Source organism: Phaethon aethereus (genome assembly GCF_964289735.1).
Source record: "Phaethon aethereus genome assembly, chromosome: 11".
Lineage (NCBI taxonomy): Eukaryota > Metazoa > Chordata > Aves > Phaethontiformes > Phaethontidae > Phaethon > Phaethon aethereus.
Genome location: NC_138587.1, coordinates 14,175,637 through 14,195,980, shown reverse-complemented (window position 1 = coordinate 14,195,980; position 20,344 = coordinate 14,175,637). Strand labels below are relative to the sequence as shown.

Sequence of the window (20,344 nt, the reverse complement as noted above, 5' to 3'; positions counted from 1 at the left end):
CCATGGCAGTAACAGTTGCTTCCATTTATTTCACTAAAGGGGCATGTTCATATGTGGACTCACAAGGGCTGTGAGGGCTGGAAGCGTTTGCTCTTGGGCCGGGAGATCAGCCCCTGTTCCCAGGCTCTTGCAGACCTGCCCCAGTTGTTCACGTCTGATCTCTTTCTAACGGTGTGCCGCCTGGTGCCTTGCCGAGGAAGACGGGCAGGGCTGCCTGTGCCGCTCGCTGCCTGCACCGGTCGGTGTTCGATGGTGGGTAAACGTGGTGAGGGCTGCTGCAGTGCCACCAGGGAGAGATGTTGGTCCAGCTGGGCTGGTGGTACACTGCTGCTCGGAAGTGCTGTTGTTCCTGTTGCTGAGGCTGTGCATGCAGACCGCTTTGCTAATGGGCGCTAACTTCTGATGGGGAAGGAGCTGCTGTTTCCAGGGCTGGCTTGGTGAGTGGAGATGACAAATCTGTGTCACAAGGCCCAGGAGAAATAATTGAGCTTGATGCTGGGGCTGCTCCTGAGCGCTCTTATAATAGGCTGCAAGAAGCAATATGGTCCCTGTGCTGCAGCAGAAAGAAAAGGAAGCCAGTACTATGGGAGGACCCCAGCTGGTGTTTTTCCCTTGAGTTGGCATCTGGAGCTGCAAAAGGCTTGTATCTGGAGGAAAAATTTTCATTTGAAATGACAGTCTGTTTAGGTCCATTGGAAAATCTTTCTGTAGACCCTGACTACCCTCATTGCCTCTGGTCTTGAGTTGCAGCAGGAATTGTGGTGCGTCCCAGTCCTGCTTCTGGAGGAGCATTGCTTTGCTCCTCTGGCCAGTGGCTCATAATAAAGTTTTGACCTTTACAGGAGGGACTTGTCAAGCCTAATTTGTCTTGATGTTTATCACATGCCATAACCTTTTTTTAATTTTATTTTTTAAAAAAGTGTTTTGAAGCTTGTCATGTGAGAAGTGGAACAGAAGACACAATTCATGACTGCATCTGTTTCTCTCTGCTCCCCTTCAGCCCCTCCATCGCTTTCTTGCCATAGGGATCTTGAGCGCTATTGTGGCAAAGCTCTGTTGACACTAACAGAGAAAAAGAGTTGTCCGAAAGACAAGACCTGCTGCAGCAGGAGAGGAGTGTTAGCTTCATTTCAGCTCTTCTGTGTTCACACCCTGCGATGCAGAGCTCACTTGGCAGAGCTGTTTGCGTGCCTTGGAAGGGAACAAAGCACTAATACTTGTCCTTTTTTAGCATAAGGCTTAAGCGAGAAGGGGAAGTCAAGTTTTGGCAGTGTAGGCTTTTTAGAATGAGGTGGGAAGTTCATGGCTTTGTTTTTCCTGGTTATTTGTTTGCCTGTTGAAGTTGTTTAGAAGAAGTTGTCACTCCCTTCCTCCTTGGGAGCTGCTTACTTCTTAATTACTGAGTTGTGAAGCTTGTGTTCTTCCTCCTGTCCGTCTGGTACAGCTGAAGGGACAGTGTCGCCCAGCTGCAAGCGTAGTGAGCCCATTCCTTGGGCTCAGACTGCCTGTCATGCTAGTGAGATGTGCTTTTGAATAGGTGTCTATCTGTGCTGTCCTGCTGGTGGGGTCCCACTTACAGCGCTTCGTCCCCCTTTCCTGCTCAGGCTGTTGAGGATGGGGTGGTGTGCGTGAAGGCGGTCTGCGAGATGATGGTTTTTGTGCCTGTGATCTGGAAATGCCAGCACACACTGATATTCTAGTTTGTTCAGCTGCTCAAGAGGTTTAATTAAAACAAAAAAAATCAAGCTGTTGGACTAAACATGCTAGATAATTCCAGGCTGTGGATGGCTTCTTGATAAATCACTGGTTCAAGGTTGAGATTAGGTCTCATCTAAGTAATAGCTATTAATTATTTCTTGGTTTTTTTCTAGTACAAGTGGGGACAGTGCCTTATAGCATGGAAACCTGAGGGCAGGCCCTAGCTCCAAACATTCTATTATATTGAATAAAAACAAAGGGATGAGGGAGAAGATGAGGCAAGAGCTGCAAAAATAGACACTCGCCCACAAGGAGGAGGGAATCACCTGGAAGCTGAGATAATGTCTTACGAAAAGGTCTTGAATTCATGTCCATAGGGTTTGTGTGTGGGGTGGCATCCGTAGCTGCTAATGCAGTTGGATTATCTCCCACTGTTCCTGCCACCTGCTCCAGCTCCTCTGCCCTCGAGCTCCTCTGCCCGTCCTGCCAGCGATGGCTCAGCCTCCGAGTTGTATCCTCCTTCTCTGGAGGTGGGAAGAAAGCCTTGATGGACCACGCAGGCGACTTTCACCTGCTTGCATGTGGAAGATGGAAATGGTGGTGGACAGGTTTTGAGGGTGGAGGGTGCTCTGTCAGTCGAGTTCAGTGCAGTGTCTGTGTACTGTGATAGTTGTAGAGAGAACTGTGGCAGCTCCTGTAAAAACCAGATGGCTGCCTAAAGAGATCAAGTTGAAACTCTTTTTTTGGGTAAAGTCTCTGAATTCTGTGGTTTTCCAGGCTGCTTGAAGGTGTCCTTCTTCTCTCCCCTCCTGAGGAAAGCATGTGTGTCTGCAGGGGATGGCAGGAGCACCACGGTTTGAACATAGTAAGCTATGCCCAGGTCATAAATCACACCCGAGCGGCACAGCAGAAGGCAGATCCACAGTCCCTTGCCCTCTGTGCCTGGGCTTGGCTGTGCCTGAAGAATATGTGGGGAGAAGCGCAAGTATCGTGGAAGCCCACATTTTTCAGCATGTAAAAAGAATAATTGCATGAAAACCCAGTACTTCAAGTAAGAACGATGATCATAAAAATTCATTGCCTACTTAATGCAGAAGCTTAGGGATTTCCTTGCGCCTGGCTAAATCACAGTGTTTGTAGCTGAAGACTTTTTTCATTTGACATTAAAAAAAAATCATCCCTTGAAATTCTAAGTAATGAAGTTTTTGTCTGCCCCAGAATTACCTTTACTGACTTAAACTGAAAAATTCATCCCCTTTAATTTGTTTTTTGAATTGATTTCGCATGTCTTGTCTTCCATTAGCTTCATGACGAGAGATAGCAGCAGCATTGAAATAATTGTGCAGCTTTATCAAGAGGCCTGTACAATATAATGCTTTACATAAGGGATGGAAAGAAACCACATCTTGTCTGTGGTCTTGGGCTCTTAGAAGCATTGCCTGGTGATATGGGCTGGCATCTGAGACTTACATGCATGAACACATGTGAACACATTCCTCCTCTGGACCCTCTCTGTGGAGTGCCCACCAGCTGGGTCAGGAGGAGGTGAGCTGTGTCCTGGCCACCTCCTTTCCTGTGGATTCTGTCCCACTGGAGATGGGCTGGGAAGATTTCCTGGAATGCAGCAATTCGCTTTTGCTGATGCCACTGAGCGAGCTGGTTGCTGAAACAGGTGAATGTGGCGCATGAAAAAGTGGATATGAGAAATCAATACTGCAGTAAAGCACATGAGCTGGCCTGAAAGTTTTGTGTGTGAGTCCAACAAATGCATTTTTTTGTTCACTGCCTTGGGAAGTGAGGAGAATGGGATTATGGCAGTTCTGCTGCCTGTAGCACAATGTCCTAAGAGGACATTCCCCTCCTGTTCCCATTTCTTTGTCTTTTTGGGGAGCCTGTGCCACTCTAAGCTGCAAAAGGAGATGGGATTATAACTTGCAACTAGAGCAGTAGGCTATTTTTCCCCTGCAGATAGCATGGGGCACTAATGAATTGCTTTCTTCTGTGACCCACCTCTTACTTCCTTATGGGTGAAATGTCAGCAAATCCAGCTGAACCCTTTAATCTTTTCTTAAGGTAAAAAAGCCCACTAAACAAACCCCTGGATTTGTTCTTGAACTGAATCTGGAGATAACAGCAAGTTAGCCTCATTCCTCTGATAAATGTAGCTAAACTTGCAATTCTCAAGGTACTTTTCTAGGTCAACAGAAACTGTCAGTCTAAGTTTTGCAGCACAGAAAAATCATGTGCTGTCCACTCCTACTGTCTGCCAATCAAAAAGCAGTTTGTGAGGCTACAGGGTCTTTAGTTCACAATTTTCTGTTTATTTTTTTTGCTTGTGTTCTATCTTTATGGTCACACATGTAACAGTTGTAGTTGTAAGACACCACTACAGATCTCAATGGTATCTTCGTTTCTTTTTGGGCATGAGTTAGCATTAGCTTTATCATTGTCCCAGTAAAACTCGATTGTGTTGACTCCCTGAATTTGGTGAGCGTCTGGGCTCTGTCTGAGCATCAGCTTTACCAGGAACAAATGCGCTTGCAGGAGCAGCTCTCAGCTAACAAGCACGTTGGCATGCTTGGGTATTTTGTCTATGGCAGATTAGCATGATCTACCTCGTGACAGCACAGCCCATGTGGAGCATTGCAGCCCCTCTGATACCCACTCCCTTGTGGCCCCGCACTTGCACCCTCACCAGTCTTTAAATGGCTTTGCTATAATTAGCCAGCATGCTGTACGGCTTCATGTAATTCTTGTGTATAGTACTAATAAGCCAAAAGTGTGAATAGCATTCCCTGTTCAATAGCGCTACTCTGAACGTGTCAAATATATAGCTACCAAAATCAATGGTAGAGGAATGAGGGAGTGCCTGTTTGCTTTCAGAAGGAGATGTTCCTCCTTGTGTTAGCTTTACAATGGCCCACCTGAAAGCAAATGAGCATTTGAGAGTTATCTTTTACTGAGACCCCATCTGTCATACTTACTGTTTAAATCCCTTAATGAGTATTTTGTACCCAGGTTAAAGATACGAAGGCTGCTGTTCTACTTGGGTGGAAGACTTGTTTGGGATTCCCATGTTGGGAAGTGCTTGCCCAGCACAGGGGAGCTGTGTTTCCTCCACACCGGAGGGAGCTGGTCTGTAAAGCCTCAAAATGTCGGGGAGGAGGTGGTTGGGTATCCTGGGACTTCCTAGTACTGGTATTTCAGATACCTGTGCCTGTCACCCAGGGGGGGCTGTGGACAGAAGAGAAATTGCCAGAGATCTCCATATTAGATAATAGAAACTCATAGAAATGAGGTTTTTTTGGGCACCTACTTTGGAGAAACTTTGTAAGTGTGCTTGCTCTCTTGGGTCCCTGGCCTGAAACACCATTAGCAGAAGTCCTCAAGGATCTTGGTCTGCTTGATGTGCTTGGGAGTTGTGTGAAGGGATGATGGTAAAAGGACTGTTTGTAAGTGATCCCTCCACCTTGGAACAAGCTTTGCTCTGTGGGAAGGTGGAGCTGGTCTCTTTGAGCAGAGGGACAGCATAAACCCAGCCTTTCTGCTTGCTGTTACTCTGCAGTTTCTTGGAGCAATTCTACTCCTGGTAACAAATAGTCAGGTTTTTCCATATGGTGGTTTGGGGGTCATCTTATTTTGGAATACATTGCAGATATGATCTGGTCACATCACTGTGTGATAAGCTGTGTTTCAGGTAGGATGCACAAGTAACTTGGAGAAGAGAAATGCATATTACAGAGCGAAATGCTGTGTTTTCTGTAGGAGTTAATGTAGTTTTTGATCCTGCCCTGCTGACTTTCTTTTTAATTTGGGGTGTGCAGTGGGAGCTGCATCCCTCTATGGCAGAAGAGGCAGTGTTGACTCTGCATGCAGAGTCCAGGACACAGGAAAACTATTTCCTAGCCAGACTGTTAACTGATCCTGCGGCAAGCAAGCTGCCTTTGATCCTTCTGACTGGAATCATCTTTGTTTTGGGAGAACTTTCCAAGGCTTCTGTCAGATTTGCTCATGGTAATGCAAGGCAGGTTTTCATCTTCGCGGCGACAGCTTTGCAGGAAGGAGCACTGGCTGCGCTGGGCCCGGCAGCGCTGATCCTGGTGCTGCTGAGAAGATCCTGGGGATTTGTGTCTGGTGTACAATTTTCTGTAATTTACATCTGACCAGGAATAAACCCTCATTAGTAGCTTTATGAAGTACATATGGCTGTTCATACAGCAGACACCAGAAAGCTCCGCTTGTTCTCTGCATGGCAGACTCGAATCGTTCATGCCCAAGCCCACAGGTTCTGCGCTGCCTTGGATGGTGACCCCTCCACCCTGCTTGACCCTTCTCCCCCATGCCTGGCTGGCGTTCCTGGGTTGTACGCCTGTGCCTGCCGCCAGGTCTGCTTTCCCACGTTCACTGTGGCCGAGATGGCAGATTGGTTTTCTTTTCAAGTCTCCCCTTTCCTGTTAAGTCAATAAGAGATGCTTTACAATTTGTCCATCATTTTGGGTTTGGGCAACATGGTAATTATGCCCAAAGTGCATCATACCTGCAGTTGCTGCCTTCTTTCCCTTGCCAGAAGGTTGGCTATGGGAGAGGGAGGATTTTAGAAGAAAAGCTGATAAATCATAAATTCCCTTGCAAGATGAATCACAAGTTACTACTTCTCTCCCAAATACATAATTGTCTGCTCTTAAATCTGTGCCAGTCAGTGGTATGCAGGAGGAAAGTCCCTTTCTGTTAACATGCTCTTCTCTTGCATCTGTCTTTGTGCATGAGTTGAATTGCAACTTACCTGCATTTTTTTCCTGCTTGACCCCTGGAGGCTTTACTTACTCCATCCTCACCATGGTGGAAATGTACTCTGGTACAGGGGTGAATGGGAGGAGAGAGCAGTTCTCTTGAACGGGGCAGAAATTTGAATTTCTTGGTCCTGCCACTCATATGGCAGTCACCTTTCCAGCATTTTGCTACAATCTCTGCTGTGGAAATAGATTTTGGGGGAAAACTGAACCTTCCTCCTTGAATGCCAGAAGAGGAGCTAGAACTTGCATGGTTTCCCAGGCTTGTTTCTTCCTCTGGGCTCTGTCCTTGCCCGTTGTCTTGGCAATGCATGGCAAACCTGGTTAACTGCAAACTGTTTCTGTGGCTGGGTCTTCAGCCCGCATCTGTGTTTTTGCTGACTGGATCAAAACAAAGCTAGGCTGAGACTAGCACCTTGTAGTCTGCCCAGCACTTTGGGAAGTTAGAACTTAATTGCATTTTTGATCACGCTTAATACAGGGTATTTCTTATGCACCTGTGCTAATTGCATGCAAGTGATCTAGGAGCTGTACTGAATCTCACTGAGCAGTGAGAGGCATCTCACGTAATGTTTTTTTTCGGCTGCCAAAGTGAAGACTTAAGGAAGACTGGCGCAAACTTTTCTGATGGGCTTTTCTGGCAACTTTTAATAGTAATATGTCAAAAGTGCAAGAATAACCGCTAGCGCTTCACTGCAGCATCTTTCCTTCCACCTTTAGATAGCCTGGCTCACAATCCTGAGCTTTCGTCAAAGTAGAGGCTCTCTGCAGTTTTTCAGTGTAGATGGTAGCTGTAATACTTATGTGTGTGTGTGTATAATTTGTATATACATATATGTAAGTAGAAACATATATTTCCCCTTCACAGATGCAGTGTTGATCATGTCTGATACTGACTTGGCTTGACAATTGCGTGCCAAAAGGATGCTAAACAGGTAAACCCTAAAGAGAGGGGCAGCTCTGTGGTCTGGCAGCTGTTCGCCTGGGACAGGCTGAGCCAGAGGAGCCCCCTGAAGCACTGAGAGCAGTAAGAATTAAGGCAGCAGGGAATGGCAAGATATGTAAGTATGTGTTGACTGCTTTATTTTAAAAACTTCTGTTTCTGCTTTTATCCTCTTAGCATGTTTTGGCTTAAGAGATGTGTTCTGGTTACTGGAGGGTGCAGAATTGTGAGGGGAAGGAATCGGTGGCTGATTCTCATCTTCGCGGCCAGTAAACAGGGTCTGAGCGTGGCTGGAGAGACCCAGGATGAAGCATTTCCACCTTGGGAAGTACAAGTGCGCAGTGGTGGGTTTGCATGCGTTTTATTGTTCCTCAGCGTGTCTCTGCCCCTTCTCTCTGACTCCGAAGCTGCCTGCTCCTGGGAGAGAAATTGGTTGAAGTTTGGTTGTTGTGCATCCCTCTGTTGCCTTCAGGGTTTTGTTTATTCCAAATGCCACTCGTGCCTGTACTGTCCCTGGTTAGTATATCTCTTCTGCCAGGAACTCTGTCTTTTGCTTTAGCATGGTTTGCACAACTTAAGCCCTTTCCCCGGCTATCCTTTCTCGTCATTTCTCATTTGTGCAGGCTGTCTGCTCGAGCGGCTGCTGTCAGCACACAGTGGAAAAACACCCATCTGTTAGAAACCCACCATAGCATATCAGCAGGAATTCCAGATCTGTTTCTAGGCTGCCTCTTTGTCAGAAGAGCTCAGCCATGTCTTTGTTCGCTCGCTAGCGAGTCAGAGATGCTGCAGGTTTGTTCGGAGCTTTTCTCATCTTATTTGCTCAGTAACCAAGACAGTTGCCCATTGTTTCACTTGCGTTTTTGTCGTGCATTCTTAAGTGCCGCAAGGCACAATATCATCATGCCGACAAGTATAAGTTAATGCGTATCTCTTAGCCAACAGCCTAGGGACTAGAAATTTCTGATTGGGGCTGCAAAAAGGGGAAGAGAAAGGAGCTGAATCTCCCACAGCAATGGAAAAAACAAAACTCAACCCATTTGTTTGAACTGTGTGGTTCAGAAGGGGGAACTCATATCTGGTGCATAACTCTGCTGCAGACAAAGGCTTGTTGATTTTTGTAAGTTGTTGTCGTGATCATTTAAATCTGGAAGGAATACAGCATGCAGACAGTCTGGCAGTGACTGGGGATGAATGGCATGTGACCTAAGAGGTGGCGTTCGTCTCCTATTTGAGTAACAAAGGACCAGCCTGTGCCTGTGTACAGCAGCAGGATAAATATCCTAATTTCAGCAGTGGTCCGTGTCAGTGCAGCTGTGTGAAAACTGAGCTGTTACTGGAGACAAAACTTTGTCTGTCTTTTGTTGTTGCATTGTGAGACCCGGAGCAATGACAGGAGAGTGAAAATGAGCAGCCCTGCCTGGGCACCCCTGTGGCTGGAAAAGCAGCTGCAGGAATGAGGGCACTGATTCCTGCACATGCAGAAGAGCAGACGTCTTTGATCACTAAAAACTGGGGAGGCAGGAGGAAAAAAAGCCATGTTTTCTTGGATCAGCCCCCTGTGGAGGCAAAGAAAAGCCTGCCATACGTTAATGGGCCACTTTTTATGAAAGTGGGAGTCTTGCACACGCAGGATGGCTGAGCCTGTCTGCGCTGGTGCAGCTGTCGGCCTGTTTGTCTAGAAAATGCTTTTTTGAAAGGTGTAATTATTCTAGACTGTTGAGCAAGTTCTTCTGTGTGAGTGCATTTAAACAATGCCAGCAGTACGTGTGGAAGGACTCAAAATGGAGAGGGGAGGGGGGCAACGTTTTTGATAGCCCTGGGAGAGCAGGAGAGGCGGTCGTGCTGCCTGCGCAGCCGGGACACCAATAATGTTTTCTGAAATGCTCAGGTCTCTCATCAGCCTGTACGTGGGGGAAGCAGCGTCCTGTGTGCGTGTGCTGTCTTTGGGGAGACTGCTTTTGAGGCAGCGAAGGTGAGAGCAGCGTGGGCTGCAGGGGTGAATGCAGCCCACGCTGCTTGTGCCCCATGTTGGCTGCGCGTAAGTACCCACAAGACATCCTGGAAGGATGCTTCTTGAAAGCCTGGCCTTGATCCTGGGAAAGGCATCCTTCCTCGCCTGCCTGAGCAGAGGAGGTGTGCAGAGCAGCCCGGGGCAGCGCTGAGGTCTGGCTCTGCCCCTCATCAGGTGGGGAGCCCGCTCCTGCGGATGAAGGCAGGGGGAAATTGGCAGCAGGCTCTGGGGAACCTCTTTGTTTGCTCATGTTATTAGCAAGGAGAGAGGAAGTAATGATTTATTGATGCTTCTGTGATTCTCCTACGCTGAGCTATAAAGGAAGAAATTCTGTTTCCTGGCTGGTATTCGTGGCTCTAATTGAGCTGTAACTTGTTCCTGCAGGGCAGCTCGCCTGCGGGGTGCCGACGGTGCCCCCAGTTCTTTGATACGGCACACCATCAGCCAGTCTAGCCCGTGATCGTCAGGGGTCACTGCTCTGCTCTTCCCCTGCCTCTTGGTGTAGCCAGGCTGGTCGTGACAGGCTGTTTATAGAGCCCAGGGTTTCTCTGCTACAGCATTTTATTTGATTAAGTGAGAAACAGCTGATAGAGGGGGTGGCGGCCACTCCTTTCTGAGGTGAAGTGCTATGTGAATGTGGATCAATACCACGCCAAAATAATCCTCCATTTTCATGGCACGTTGGGCAGAAGGTGGTGTCCTGTTGGTGCCTCTTGGCCGCAGCCTGGTGCTGTGCCACCCCACACCGACTGAGGAGACCCCTGCCCTCAACCCGTAAGGGCAGGCACGCATGGCTGGCACCTTCCACCACCGTCATTGCCCTATCCCTGCTGCCTTCTCTGCATTTCGGGAGCTGCTGGCACGGCTGTGCCACTGGTGAGCTGGTAACTGGTGAAGGATATAGTTAACAGCCAGTGTGCTGCAGCGGCTGCTCGGGGCTCTGCCAGCCCCCACCCATGCAGTCACCAGCACAGCTTCAGTAAATCCAGCTGAATTCCTGGGCTTTACTTAGTACGTCTCTTCTGACAGCACATTGTACAGCGATGCCCTTTTCGTGCGCTCCCCCGCTTCCGTGCGAGCCTTAGCTTAGCCCGCGATGAGCAGGGTTTCATCTTTGTATCCTGGAGCGTGGGAGCGTCAGGGACTGGATCTTAGCGCAGGGCCCTGCGGGGGCGAGAGCAGACTTCTGAGCACAGATCTCTGCTGCCTGAGCTCAAAGGCTCTGCTCCCTTACCTCGGTGCCGGTTTGTGACCTCTCTTTTGCAGGCTGTAGAGCCATGCCTTGCCAGGATTGCCTGCAAGCATGTGAGACGGTGGGGGCTTGTGCTGCCTGGCCGTACTGCTCAGGATTTCTGCCTGCACGCGTCCCAGCTGCGAGTGTCCTCAGGAGCCGGTGCTGGATGCAGGCAGATTCCTGCCAGCGCTGTGGAGTGGCTGTTCTCCCTAAACTGCATGGGAGAATGGCAAGGCATGTGCATTACCCTGCATTGCTGTGAGCAGGTAACCCCTTGAGTCCTAGGGAGAAGGAGATTGTACATGAGACATTGGCAAATCTGACTTTTGTCACCACACAGCCATGCTCCTTTTAACTGCAATGTGCTTTTTGGTCCATCCTCTTCAAACAAAGCAATGGCATTTTGGTTAACCCAGGGAGTGTGTGGATTCTTTCTAATCACATGATTTATCCAGGATACCAATTTCTGCTTTTTAAGTTTATGTATATAGTGCAGGGGATCCCCAATGCTGGATGTCCTACAAACCCCAAATGCCAGGCGGTCCCTGTACTGAGGGCCCTGCCCCCTGACCAGCTCAGCTGAGCTGGGGAGAAGGAGATGATTTACGAGCAGCATCAGCAACATCGTAAAGTGCAAGTGTCAAGTTAATGCTACTTTTTTATTCCAGCCCATTTGACAGGGTCATGTTAATAGAGGATTGGGGAGAAGAAACAAAAGAAGGAGCACAGCAGCTGGAAGCCGGTTGTCACAGCGCTGCTGCATTACTGTGAAAAAGCTGTGTTTTATCAGAAGAGAAGTGCCCTCTCCATAACGAATGCCATCGCACAGCGGGTAGCAGCTCCAGCCTGTGGATTCCTGTGGGCTGTAGATGATGTGGACAGGCTCTCTGGAAGAGGGCAGAGACGCTGAGCTGTTCAGTAGGATTCAGCGCTCTGCGCTGCGATCTTCCCTGGGAAGATCAGACAGAATGGTGGAAACCCACACGGGTGAAAGCCTGGCAGGCTGGGGAGGATGAGAGACGGCAGCATGAAGGGGTGCATCTTGTGGAGGGGATGGCTTTGGTGAGGTGTGTGAATGTGGAGGGTCTACAAGTGGGGGACCAGGATCGTGCCAGGGTGGGTATTTGGAGGCTGTAGCAGGAGCTGTGTTGATTTGGGGGCGGCAGCAGTACGAGGGCGGGCAGGCTGTGCAGGGGTCTCCGGCGCTCAGAGCAGCACTGGCATTCCCTGGGGACAGCAGCGCTGGAGACTTCTGCACTGCTCCCCTTTCCCAGAGAAAGCATGCAGCTTGCTCTAACTTTCTCTTCTCAGAAAATGAGATGCATTCTCTGAAGTAACTTGCCTTTCCTTCCAACGTTCCTTTAAATATGTTGAAATGAGCTTTGCTCCATTTTCTTACTTAGATCTGTGGTTAGAGGTGGTGAAATGCTTCCTAGGCCAATGGGTCTGCTTGGAGGTTTCATCCCAAAGTTGGCTTCTGAGTGTCGTCCTTGATCTGATACTTCAACAAATTTGGTAGATAGATTTTTAACATTCCTGGTTTTATTTTTAAAGTTCTCCCCAGTTGCTTTCTTCCTTACCTCTCTTTCTTGGGAAAACAACAAAAAAACCTCCTAAATTTTTCTTTTTCAAAGCTGAGTATTGCAGAGGGGGCCTCTCATCTCCACCTTGTTTAGAGGTTGTTTTTTGTTTTGGTTTTTTCCACAGTCTGCAGTTGCTGTTAATTCACATTTGGTTTAGTAATTAATCAGGATATAAATAATACATAGCCTGTTATCAGAAAACTGCATGCCAGTGCTATGGAGGCAGGCACTTTCAGCCCCGGTGGGGAGGGCTTGCCTTCTGCTGCTGTGCAGCCCCCTAAGGCCAATTAAGGTGCATTCTTGATGAGATTCCAGCCGCTCCTTGGCTGGATAAATGGTTGCTCTGATGCAGGGAGGGGGCAAAGCAAGCCAAGATGAAGGGGGTTTTGGTGTTCAAACAGCTGCAGTGAGCACTGGAGTCCAAGCACTCCCTCCTCTCCTGCTCCTCCCCTGCGTGCGCGGGCTGAGGCTGCCAGTGGTGGTGGCACCGAATGGATGATGCAGGCATCAGCGGCAGCTTACAGGAGACCTGCGGGTCTGCTGGATCCGGGGCAAGGAGTCAGTAGCGTGTCCTTTGCGTTCAGCCTTATTCCTGTAAAGGTCTTTTCTTCTGAAGGCATGTCAACTGCTGATAAACAAAGCTTTGAAGAATATCCCAAGTCTGGAAACCTGCTTTATCTTCCTGTGCCCCTTTGCCACGGCTCTCCCAGCCCTCCTGTGTAAGCCTGGGGAATGATGTCTTTGGTATTTTTTGCTTCAAGGCTGGTGTTTATTTCAGCTGCAGTAACGAGTGCTAAACTAGCTGGCAGGAGGAATAAATGTTGCTATGACAGCTTGGGTGGAGATTTGGAAAAGGCAGTTCAAGTTGCAAAATGAGTATAAGAAACATTAAGAAAAAAGCAAGCAAAAATGCAAACCTAGAGCAAATGGACTCTGAAGGCCACCACGTTTCAACTAGGTCTGAAACATTCACAGCTGTGTATTTGTTCCATAGCAGGGCAGCAAGAGCAGAAATAATTGAGCTTGGGATAAGCTGGGCTTTGCAGTGGGATCTCAAAAGCTCCCTGAGCCGGCCAAGTATTAAAGGCTGCTGCCCAGTCCTGAAGCTCTGTCCCTGGCCTTCCTTGTAGGGATCATTTGACTTTGGTGCTTGTAACAGCGACTTTCTTTTCCAGCTGTAAACCTCAAATGGCCAGACTCAGTTTGAAGCAACGGCTTCAAATGTGTTTCCTCTGGAGGAAGGAGGGAAAAGTGAGATGGAGTTCTGGCTCTGGGAGCTGTTGTTGGCTGTTTGGCTCTTGTAATGCCTGCTCTGAGGGTTTCCCATACTATGGTCTCTGCCGCCGTAAGCTTTGGTGCAGAAGAACCCGCAGCTGAAGCGGCGCAGTAACATGTTGTGTTCCTCAGGTGCTGGAGCAAGATGTGGTTCTCCAATCTATTGACCGTGCCATTGAGGCTGTGCACAACGCGGCCATGAAGAATGGGGGAAAGTACAACCTGGAGCAGAGAGATGTCCTCCAGTAAGTATGACAAGTGTCTGGGAGAGCTGGCAGATGGAGCAGTGTGTGATGCTTGTGTCTTTTCTATTCTTGAGGGTCAAGCTGGACATTGTTGATTTGAGTCCCTGTGCTGCAAAGTGCTGGTGCACTTAGAGAGCTTCTCAGTGTTTGAGCTGGTAGCAGATGGTGCTCCTCCTGTCAACTGCATCCAGCAAAGCAGTGCTTTGGCCTTGTCCTCCTACCCCTGTGCTTGTAAGGAAGAGGAGACTCTCAGCTGTATTGTAGGCTTGGAGAGGAGAAACCCAAAACCTTTCCAGATGCATTTTCTCCTCTCTACCAGCCAGGAATTGTAGAGGTTGTTGGCGTGTGGCACAAGGTCCTTAATACGTTCTCAAATAACTGCTTGTGAGGAGAATTTTTGTTTTGCTCTGACACTTCACACTCTGCACTGAGGCACGCTGGTTTAATCTCAATTGAACAGCGATTTTAAAGTGCAGGCAATTTCTGAAGCTTGCAATGCAGTATGTAACTCTCCCCTGAGGAAGAGGCATTTTTCTCCAGCGAACTGATGAATAAATCATGGGCTCTTGTAAAGCCTCTTCCTTCCTCCCCCAGAAGTGCTTCCTTAGTTGTTAATGAAACTGGAGTTGGTGTTCAGAGTAATGTAGCCCATTCTGATATATATAGCCCAGATGCAATAAATAATTTAAAAATATCATTTGAATGTTGCAGGATGGTCACTCCCTTCCTTTAGCTTTGCTGTTCCTGATGTCATCATTCTGTTTCAGAAAACTGATCCATCACCGGAAGGAGACCGTGTCCCGCAAAGGTCACTCTCCCACCCCGCAGGGGATGGTTATGACGCAGTCCTCCAGCGATCACCATCTGGATGTGGCACGGCAACCCAATGGGGTGTGCCGGACAGGATACGAGCGACATCACAGTCTTCCAAACACAGAGTTCGAGGAGGAGGATGAAGGTCTCTATCAGGTAACAGTGGCTGGACACTTTCTAGGTTCCTTCTTTGGTGGTATGACATCACTCGTCCTGCCTTTGCAGCTGAAGTGACAAATGAAGTGTTTGTGCTGCTTACCTGGGATTACTGCAAGGTAAATTGACACTGTCTCTGTGTAAGAAGTCTGGAACTGTCCCTCTGCCACTTACATGTGTGATACTTTTTGGGGTCTTTGAGGGTCCATGCTTTTATGGTGACATGCAAGATCTGCTCTATATTGTGTGACTGTCTCTTGACAACTTTCTAAAAGAGTTGCAAGCTCCTCAGAGAATACTTTGAAAAACAGTTTTGAAGTGAACAGCAAAGCTCCCTCTGAGTACCCAGCACTGCTTTGTTTCCACCTTGTTAAATCTGCGCAAGATCTTTGGTCCTTAAGCGTTTTATCTGTTGTGGCTGCCCATTTTTACTAGTCAAAACATAAAAAACCCAAAGATCCTGCTTTGCCCGAATGTTGCTTGTCATGATGAATTAAAGGTAAATTGCAGGAAATAATGATTTAGAGCAGATTTTTTTTATCTTGGCGGCACACAGTTCCAAGGTTACTGTGCAGCACCAGCGAGGCTTCAAAGAAGTAGCCCAGGATGGATGCAGCAGTTGTTGGGGATGAATGATGTGGCCGATTATGCTGTGCAGGTATGGCTGGATGTTAGGGCTAAAGGCGCCAAGCAAGGTTGAGCATAGAGATTTTTTTTTTTTTTCTCCTACAGATGAACCTGTGTACTGTATTTTTCTTCATCTATCTGGGATAAGGGTTTGGAGGTAGTGTTTATAAGGTACTGATACAGTGTCACTCCTAGCAGATGAGGCTTGTTTTACACTTGAAGAACTGTGAGTCTGCAGAGATAAAAGGTAGCTCTGGCTCATGCAGAACATGGCAATCCTTACAAACCCCATTTTTCTGATTGGTATTCGTTGTCTTTTCTGGGCAACCAAACCAGCTCTGTTCAAGCCTATGCCTTACAGGCTGAGAGGATGGAGCACCTTATAGCCCATTCTCTGCGCTGATTCCCCGTCTTTATCTGGTCTGTGGTTTGCCAAAAAGGAGCAAGACAGATTCCTTGGCTGACAAAGAACAGTTTCTGTCTGGGTGGCACTGAGGATACAGTTGAAGGGCTTCCAGCTTTGCCCTGTGCTGAAAGGGCTTGAGATTTTAACAATTCAGTCAAGGGATTTCCTGTATGCTTTGAAAATACAAAATGGAGGAAGCAGCATTGCTTTCTTCCACTAGTTATGCAGCTGCCTAAGAGGAGACCTACCAAAATCTAAACTTTGTTACTAACTTGAGAGAAGCAGAGGTCTTGGAATGTGCTTTTCACTGCTTGGGATTTTTGGGTGCGTTCAATGTTTGCATCCCAGGGCTGAACTGGATGAAGTACTTGATGGTGATACCCGTACTGAGCCTCTCTTCAGCTCCTCCATGGTTAGTGTGAGGTGGGAAGCTGGGGCAGTTACATACCAGCTACCAAGCGACGAGGTTGGGCTCTCAGAGTATTTTAGTCAGCCCGCTGCATTTGTGAATGCTCAGTGGGTTTGTGATGCTTGTCTCCAGAAGTCGTTGCTGCAGACCAGCGTGTCTGGCTTGGCAGAGTTTGCCTAGAGGAAGTGGTGGGCGTGGGATTATTGGTTTGTTTGGTTTGGTTTTTCTTGTTTAAAGATTCCTACTATACTAGCATAATTCCCAGGTGTTAGAGTTGAAGGAGTGGTGGTGGTCTCTGCCTGCCCGACTGGGAAGGAGATGGGAGTGTTATGGTTGAGTCAGCTCTTGTCTCAAGCAGAGCCTCTGCTAGCAGTCCTTGCAAAATGCAAAGGGAGAGGAAGCATACTGTAAAATCTGTGGATATGGGGAAGTTCATAGTCCCCTTGCAGAGGCCTGGGGAAAAGGAGACTTTCAACACATGTGTAGGTACTTCCCTCTGGACCCTTGATAAGGTCCTTCATTTTCTCCCCTCTGGACAAGTGGAATCTGAACTGCAAGGACTCCTGCATGGTCACCTTCCACATAACAGCTGGACAGAGGATGTTTTCTCCTCTTCCCTTCTGTTCCCTTGGTGCTTCGATGTTGTACATCCTCCTCTAGGTCTTGGCCTCACGCGGTGGCTGGGACGTGGGGTGGAGGGAGGCGATGGCCATCGGTTACCCCTCGCAACTGCTGACTAGGTGGCAGCTCACAGCTCAGGCAGGCACCAGCATGGGGAAATTCATCTGATGCTTCACTTCTAAGTGAGGCTGGCAGAGCTCTGAGCTAACATTAGCTGTACATCTATTAATTTAAGCACTGGTCTGTAATAGCTGTGTTAAAATTGCATGGTAAATTTGGAAGGGCTAATGAAGCCATGGAAATACTCCAGAATGACCCAGCCCTAGCTGACTCCAAATAATGTCACGCTGCTGCTCTAAGCTCTGAACCTGCTTGTCTGCTGAGTCCTGCTGCTTTGGTAATCGTGGCTGTGCCATGCTAAGCAGCTCTGACTTGTGCAGTTAGCTGCACTGCTCTGCAGAGAGGGTTCTGCTTTTAGCACAGCTGAGCTTTCCAGATTTGGGACCAGCCTTCCAGCCGCATGATGCAGAGACCCCTCTTGATCTGTTTGGCCTCTCAGCTGTGCAGTCTCTTTTTGGACCGACACAGATAATTTTTGAAGCTGTATGCAAGTATCGTATAGCGTTTTACCCAGAGGACAATGCAGGGTGGATTGACATGAACAGAAGAGCTCAGGCTGGGAATCTGCAGCAGTATCTCATACTAATCTGCCAACTAAAGGCACTTGTAAAGAAGTGAGTTGTTATGTGACATAGTAAAAGGTTGGATATATCAAGTGTTGGGTGGGAGAAAGGGACCAACAGATCCCTTTTTAAAAGTCTTTGTAAGCTGTGCAAACTGCTGTGGCTTCACGTGTCTGGTGGGCTCCAGACATGGGCTGTGAGCACCGTATTGTCAGCTTTTGGCATCGAGGCTTGAACATTTGAGATGGCTCCTGCAGGTGTCTTATTTCCAGGAATATCTTTGCTCCCATTTTAGAGGAGGTTTCTACCCTTCCTGGATCCAGAGAGGAGAAAAAAAGTACATTTTGCGTTCTCCTTGTTCTGAGCTATTTAAGATAGAGATCTTTCAGGGGCCTGTCTCAGTTTTTCACTGCAGGGCCTGGCATTGTGCCCTGTGTGGCCTTATAGGGCTGTTCAGCACTGACAGGTCACAGAAAAGCTTCTCTTCCAGGGCTAAAGAAACCTGGGAAATTGCCACCATATGATGGTCTGAGTGTCACTATGGTAGGTAGATTCCAGCAGGATTCATACTGGGCTACCTGAGACAATCAGGCCATCTCTTCCTTCCCTTTCCTTCCCGAGCTGCCCTGGTTGGTTTTCCTGCAGACAACAATTGCAATATCCCATAAAACTGGAGGCATATTTCAGGCAGCAGGCTCTGAGTCTCAGAAGTCTTAAGAGACTCCAAACTGAGTCTTCTGGCCCTGAGCCGCTGGGATGTGAGGATTAGAATATTGATGCCATGTGCTCCCGCCTAGCTTGGCCGCTGTGTTCAGTGGTGATCAGAGGTTAACCCTGAGGTTATACCTCACTGGAGTAATTCTGGGTGAAAGTGATGTCAGTGATCATGGTGTTTGTATTTGACAGCAAAACATGAGTGTAGGAATATGGATCTGGGGCTTGGCATTCCTAGCAGAGGAGACTTACAGGAGAAACCCCAGATGCAAAGAGTTAATGTAACTCCCTGGCAAAAACTTTTCCCAGCGGGTCTTGCTATAGGTAATGTAGGATTGCACAGAGGGTCTAGCCCTGTTTTCTCCCTGTGTGAGCAGAAATAGCTCTGAAAGCATGGAAAAGGCATTTACATGTCTCCAGTCCTTGGCTTTGTCTTTCTGCAAGGGTATTTGTAGCTGATGTAATAGATCTCTCCAGAAGAGCGTCTAAATACGTGCTCTGTTTGCAGCCTCTGTGGAGCTATTGAGAGTAATGTGGAGTCACAGTGTGTGTGTGGGATTGCATTTGAAATAAAGGAGGAGTAAATGCTTGACAGGTCTACACGATGTGTGTGCTATGTGCTGCTGAACACAGCAATTAAACAAGGGCTGCTTTGCCTGTCACAGGGAGGGGATGAAGCAGGCTTGAGTGCTGCTTTGTTCTTCTAGGAAACTGCCTATTAATATCTGTCCTCCTGAGAAAACTTCCACGAATGATGAGAGATGTAAGGACAAATCTACACATGCACATGAGAAAGAAGGTTTCATAATGGAGAATGTCTTTATTGTCAACCTCCTTTGATTGCTCTGAAATCTTTCCTTATAGATCCCACCACAGCCCCGGCGTGCTGCTCCTATCACCCCCCCACCTCCAGAGAAACGCAAGAACATGCAGATTGCTGCTCCTGTTAAAAGTAAGGACAAACTGCTTTCCAGATCTCGGGCACAACATGGACACTGGGTGATACAACAGTCATGGTGCTCGGATGTTTCTGCTTTGTGCTTAGAAGAGCATCTTTATATATATCCTAAATTCCTATAGGTTTTGTATCCTTATAAATATATATAACCTCCTAAATTCCTGTAGATTTTATATCCTTTTGTATTTTTTATCTATAAATATATATATCCTAAATTCCTACAGGTTCTAATGCTAGCAATCATGAGCTGGTGACCAGTGCTGCTCCATCTGATCTGGGAGGGCCTGGGCAGCCTGGCATCTGCGGATGGGTGTCAGGTTCGGCATCTTCCTGGTCCTCTGGTGCCAGTGGCCCTGGGAAATGGGATGCTCTCCAAGGATCAAACTTTCTGCCTGCTCATGTGGCTAATCTGGCCAGCACATGACCTTGGTGATTTAAGATCCTTGTGGATCTGTGGGTCCTTAAACCCACAGACCCCATGGCCATCTCCCAGCAAGGCAGAGGGAGTTTTCCCTGGCAGTGCAGAGTGCAGTAGTTCACTGGTAGCGCTTTTAGCACAGGCCCAAGTCTGCTTTTGGCTCCCAGTCTGTTGGGCGCTTTCTTGTACAGTGCTTGGATGACAATTCCATCAAATTGGTGTCTGGTGTCTGTAAGGAGCAGCAATAATACCAGGGGCACTGCCGTGTATATGCTGCCCACAGACAGGGGAGCTTCTGGTTGTGAGCACTTCAGGGCAGAGCAGGACCATGGGGCCAAGACAAGAGCTTCTCCACCTTCAGCACAGTTGGGCTGGCAGAGGCAGTGATCATCCTGATGAGTTGCTGTCAACTTGCCCAAGTGCTCTCCTGTGCTATGATGGTCACACCATTAGTGACACAGCCCATTTCAAGCCCACTCATGCCCCCTTGTGAGGAGCAGGGCAGAGCTGTTGACTTGCAGGTAGTTAACTGAAACTTGGGGCTAGCAACAGCTTATGTAATGGTACTTAATGGTATTGAGCCATTTTTCACTGTGGCAGTGGGAATGCGCAAAGGTCAGTTTCCTTCAACTCATTATCTTGATTTAATGAAGCGTGGTGGCAGCTATGATTCATGAATGCTCCTCTGTGAGGAGGGAAAAAGAAGGACGCTCTCCTGTGGAAGGGCCCTGTTTTTCTGTCTAGCTTGTGCTTGCCT

General features: G+C 48.0%; 1 protein-coding gene across 1 annotated transcript in view; it reads left to right on the top strand.

The window, feature by feature from the left end:
- Nucleotides 1–20,344, top strand: part of NCKIPSD (NCK interacting protein with SH3 domain) — a gene marked incomplete at both ends in the record, with an annotated part of 52,975 nt that overhangs the window by 8,378 nt on the left and 24,253 nt on the right. Inside the window, 3 exons of the mRNA XM_082004492.1 lie at nt 13,670–13,782; nt 14,550–14,751; nt 19,076–19,163. Of these exons, the coding sequence (XP_081860618.1) occupies nt 13,670–13,782; nt 14,550–14,751; nt 19,076–19,163 (403 nt within the window). The remainder of the gene's footprint in view (nt 1–13,669; nt 13,783–14,549; nt 14,752–19,075; nt 19,164–20,344) is intronic.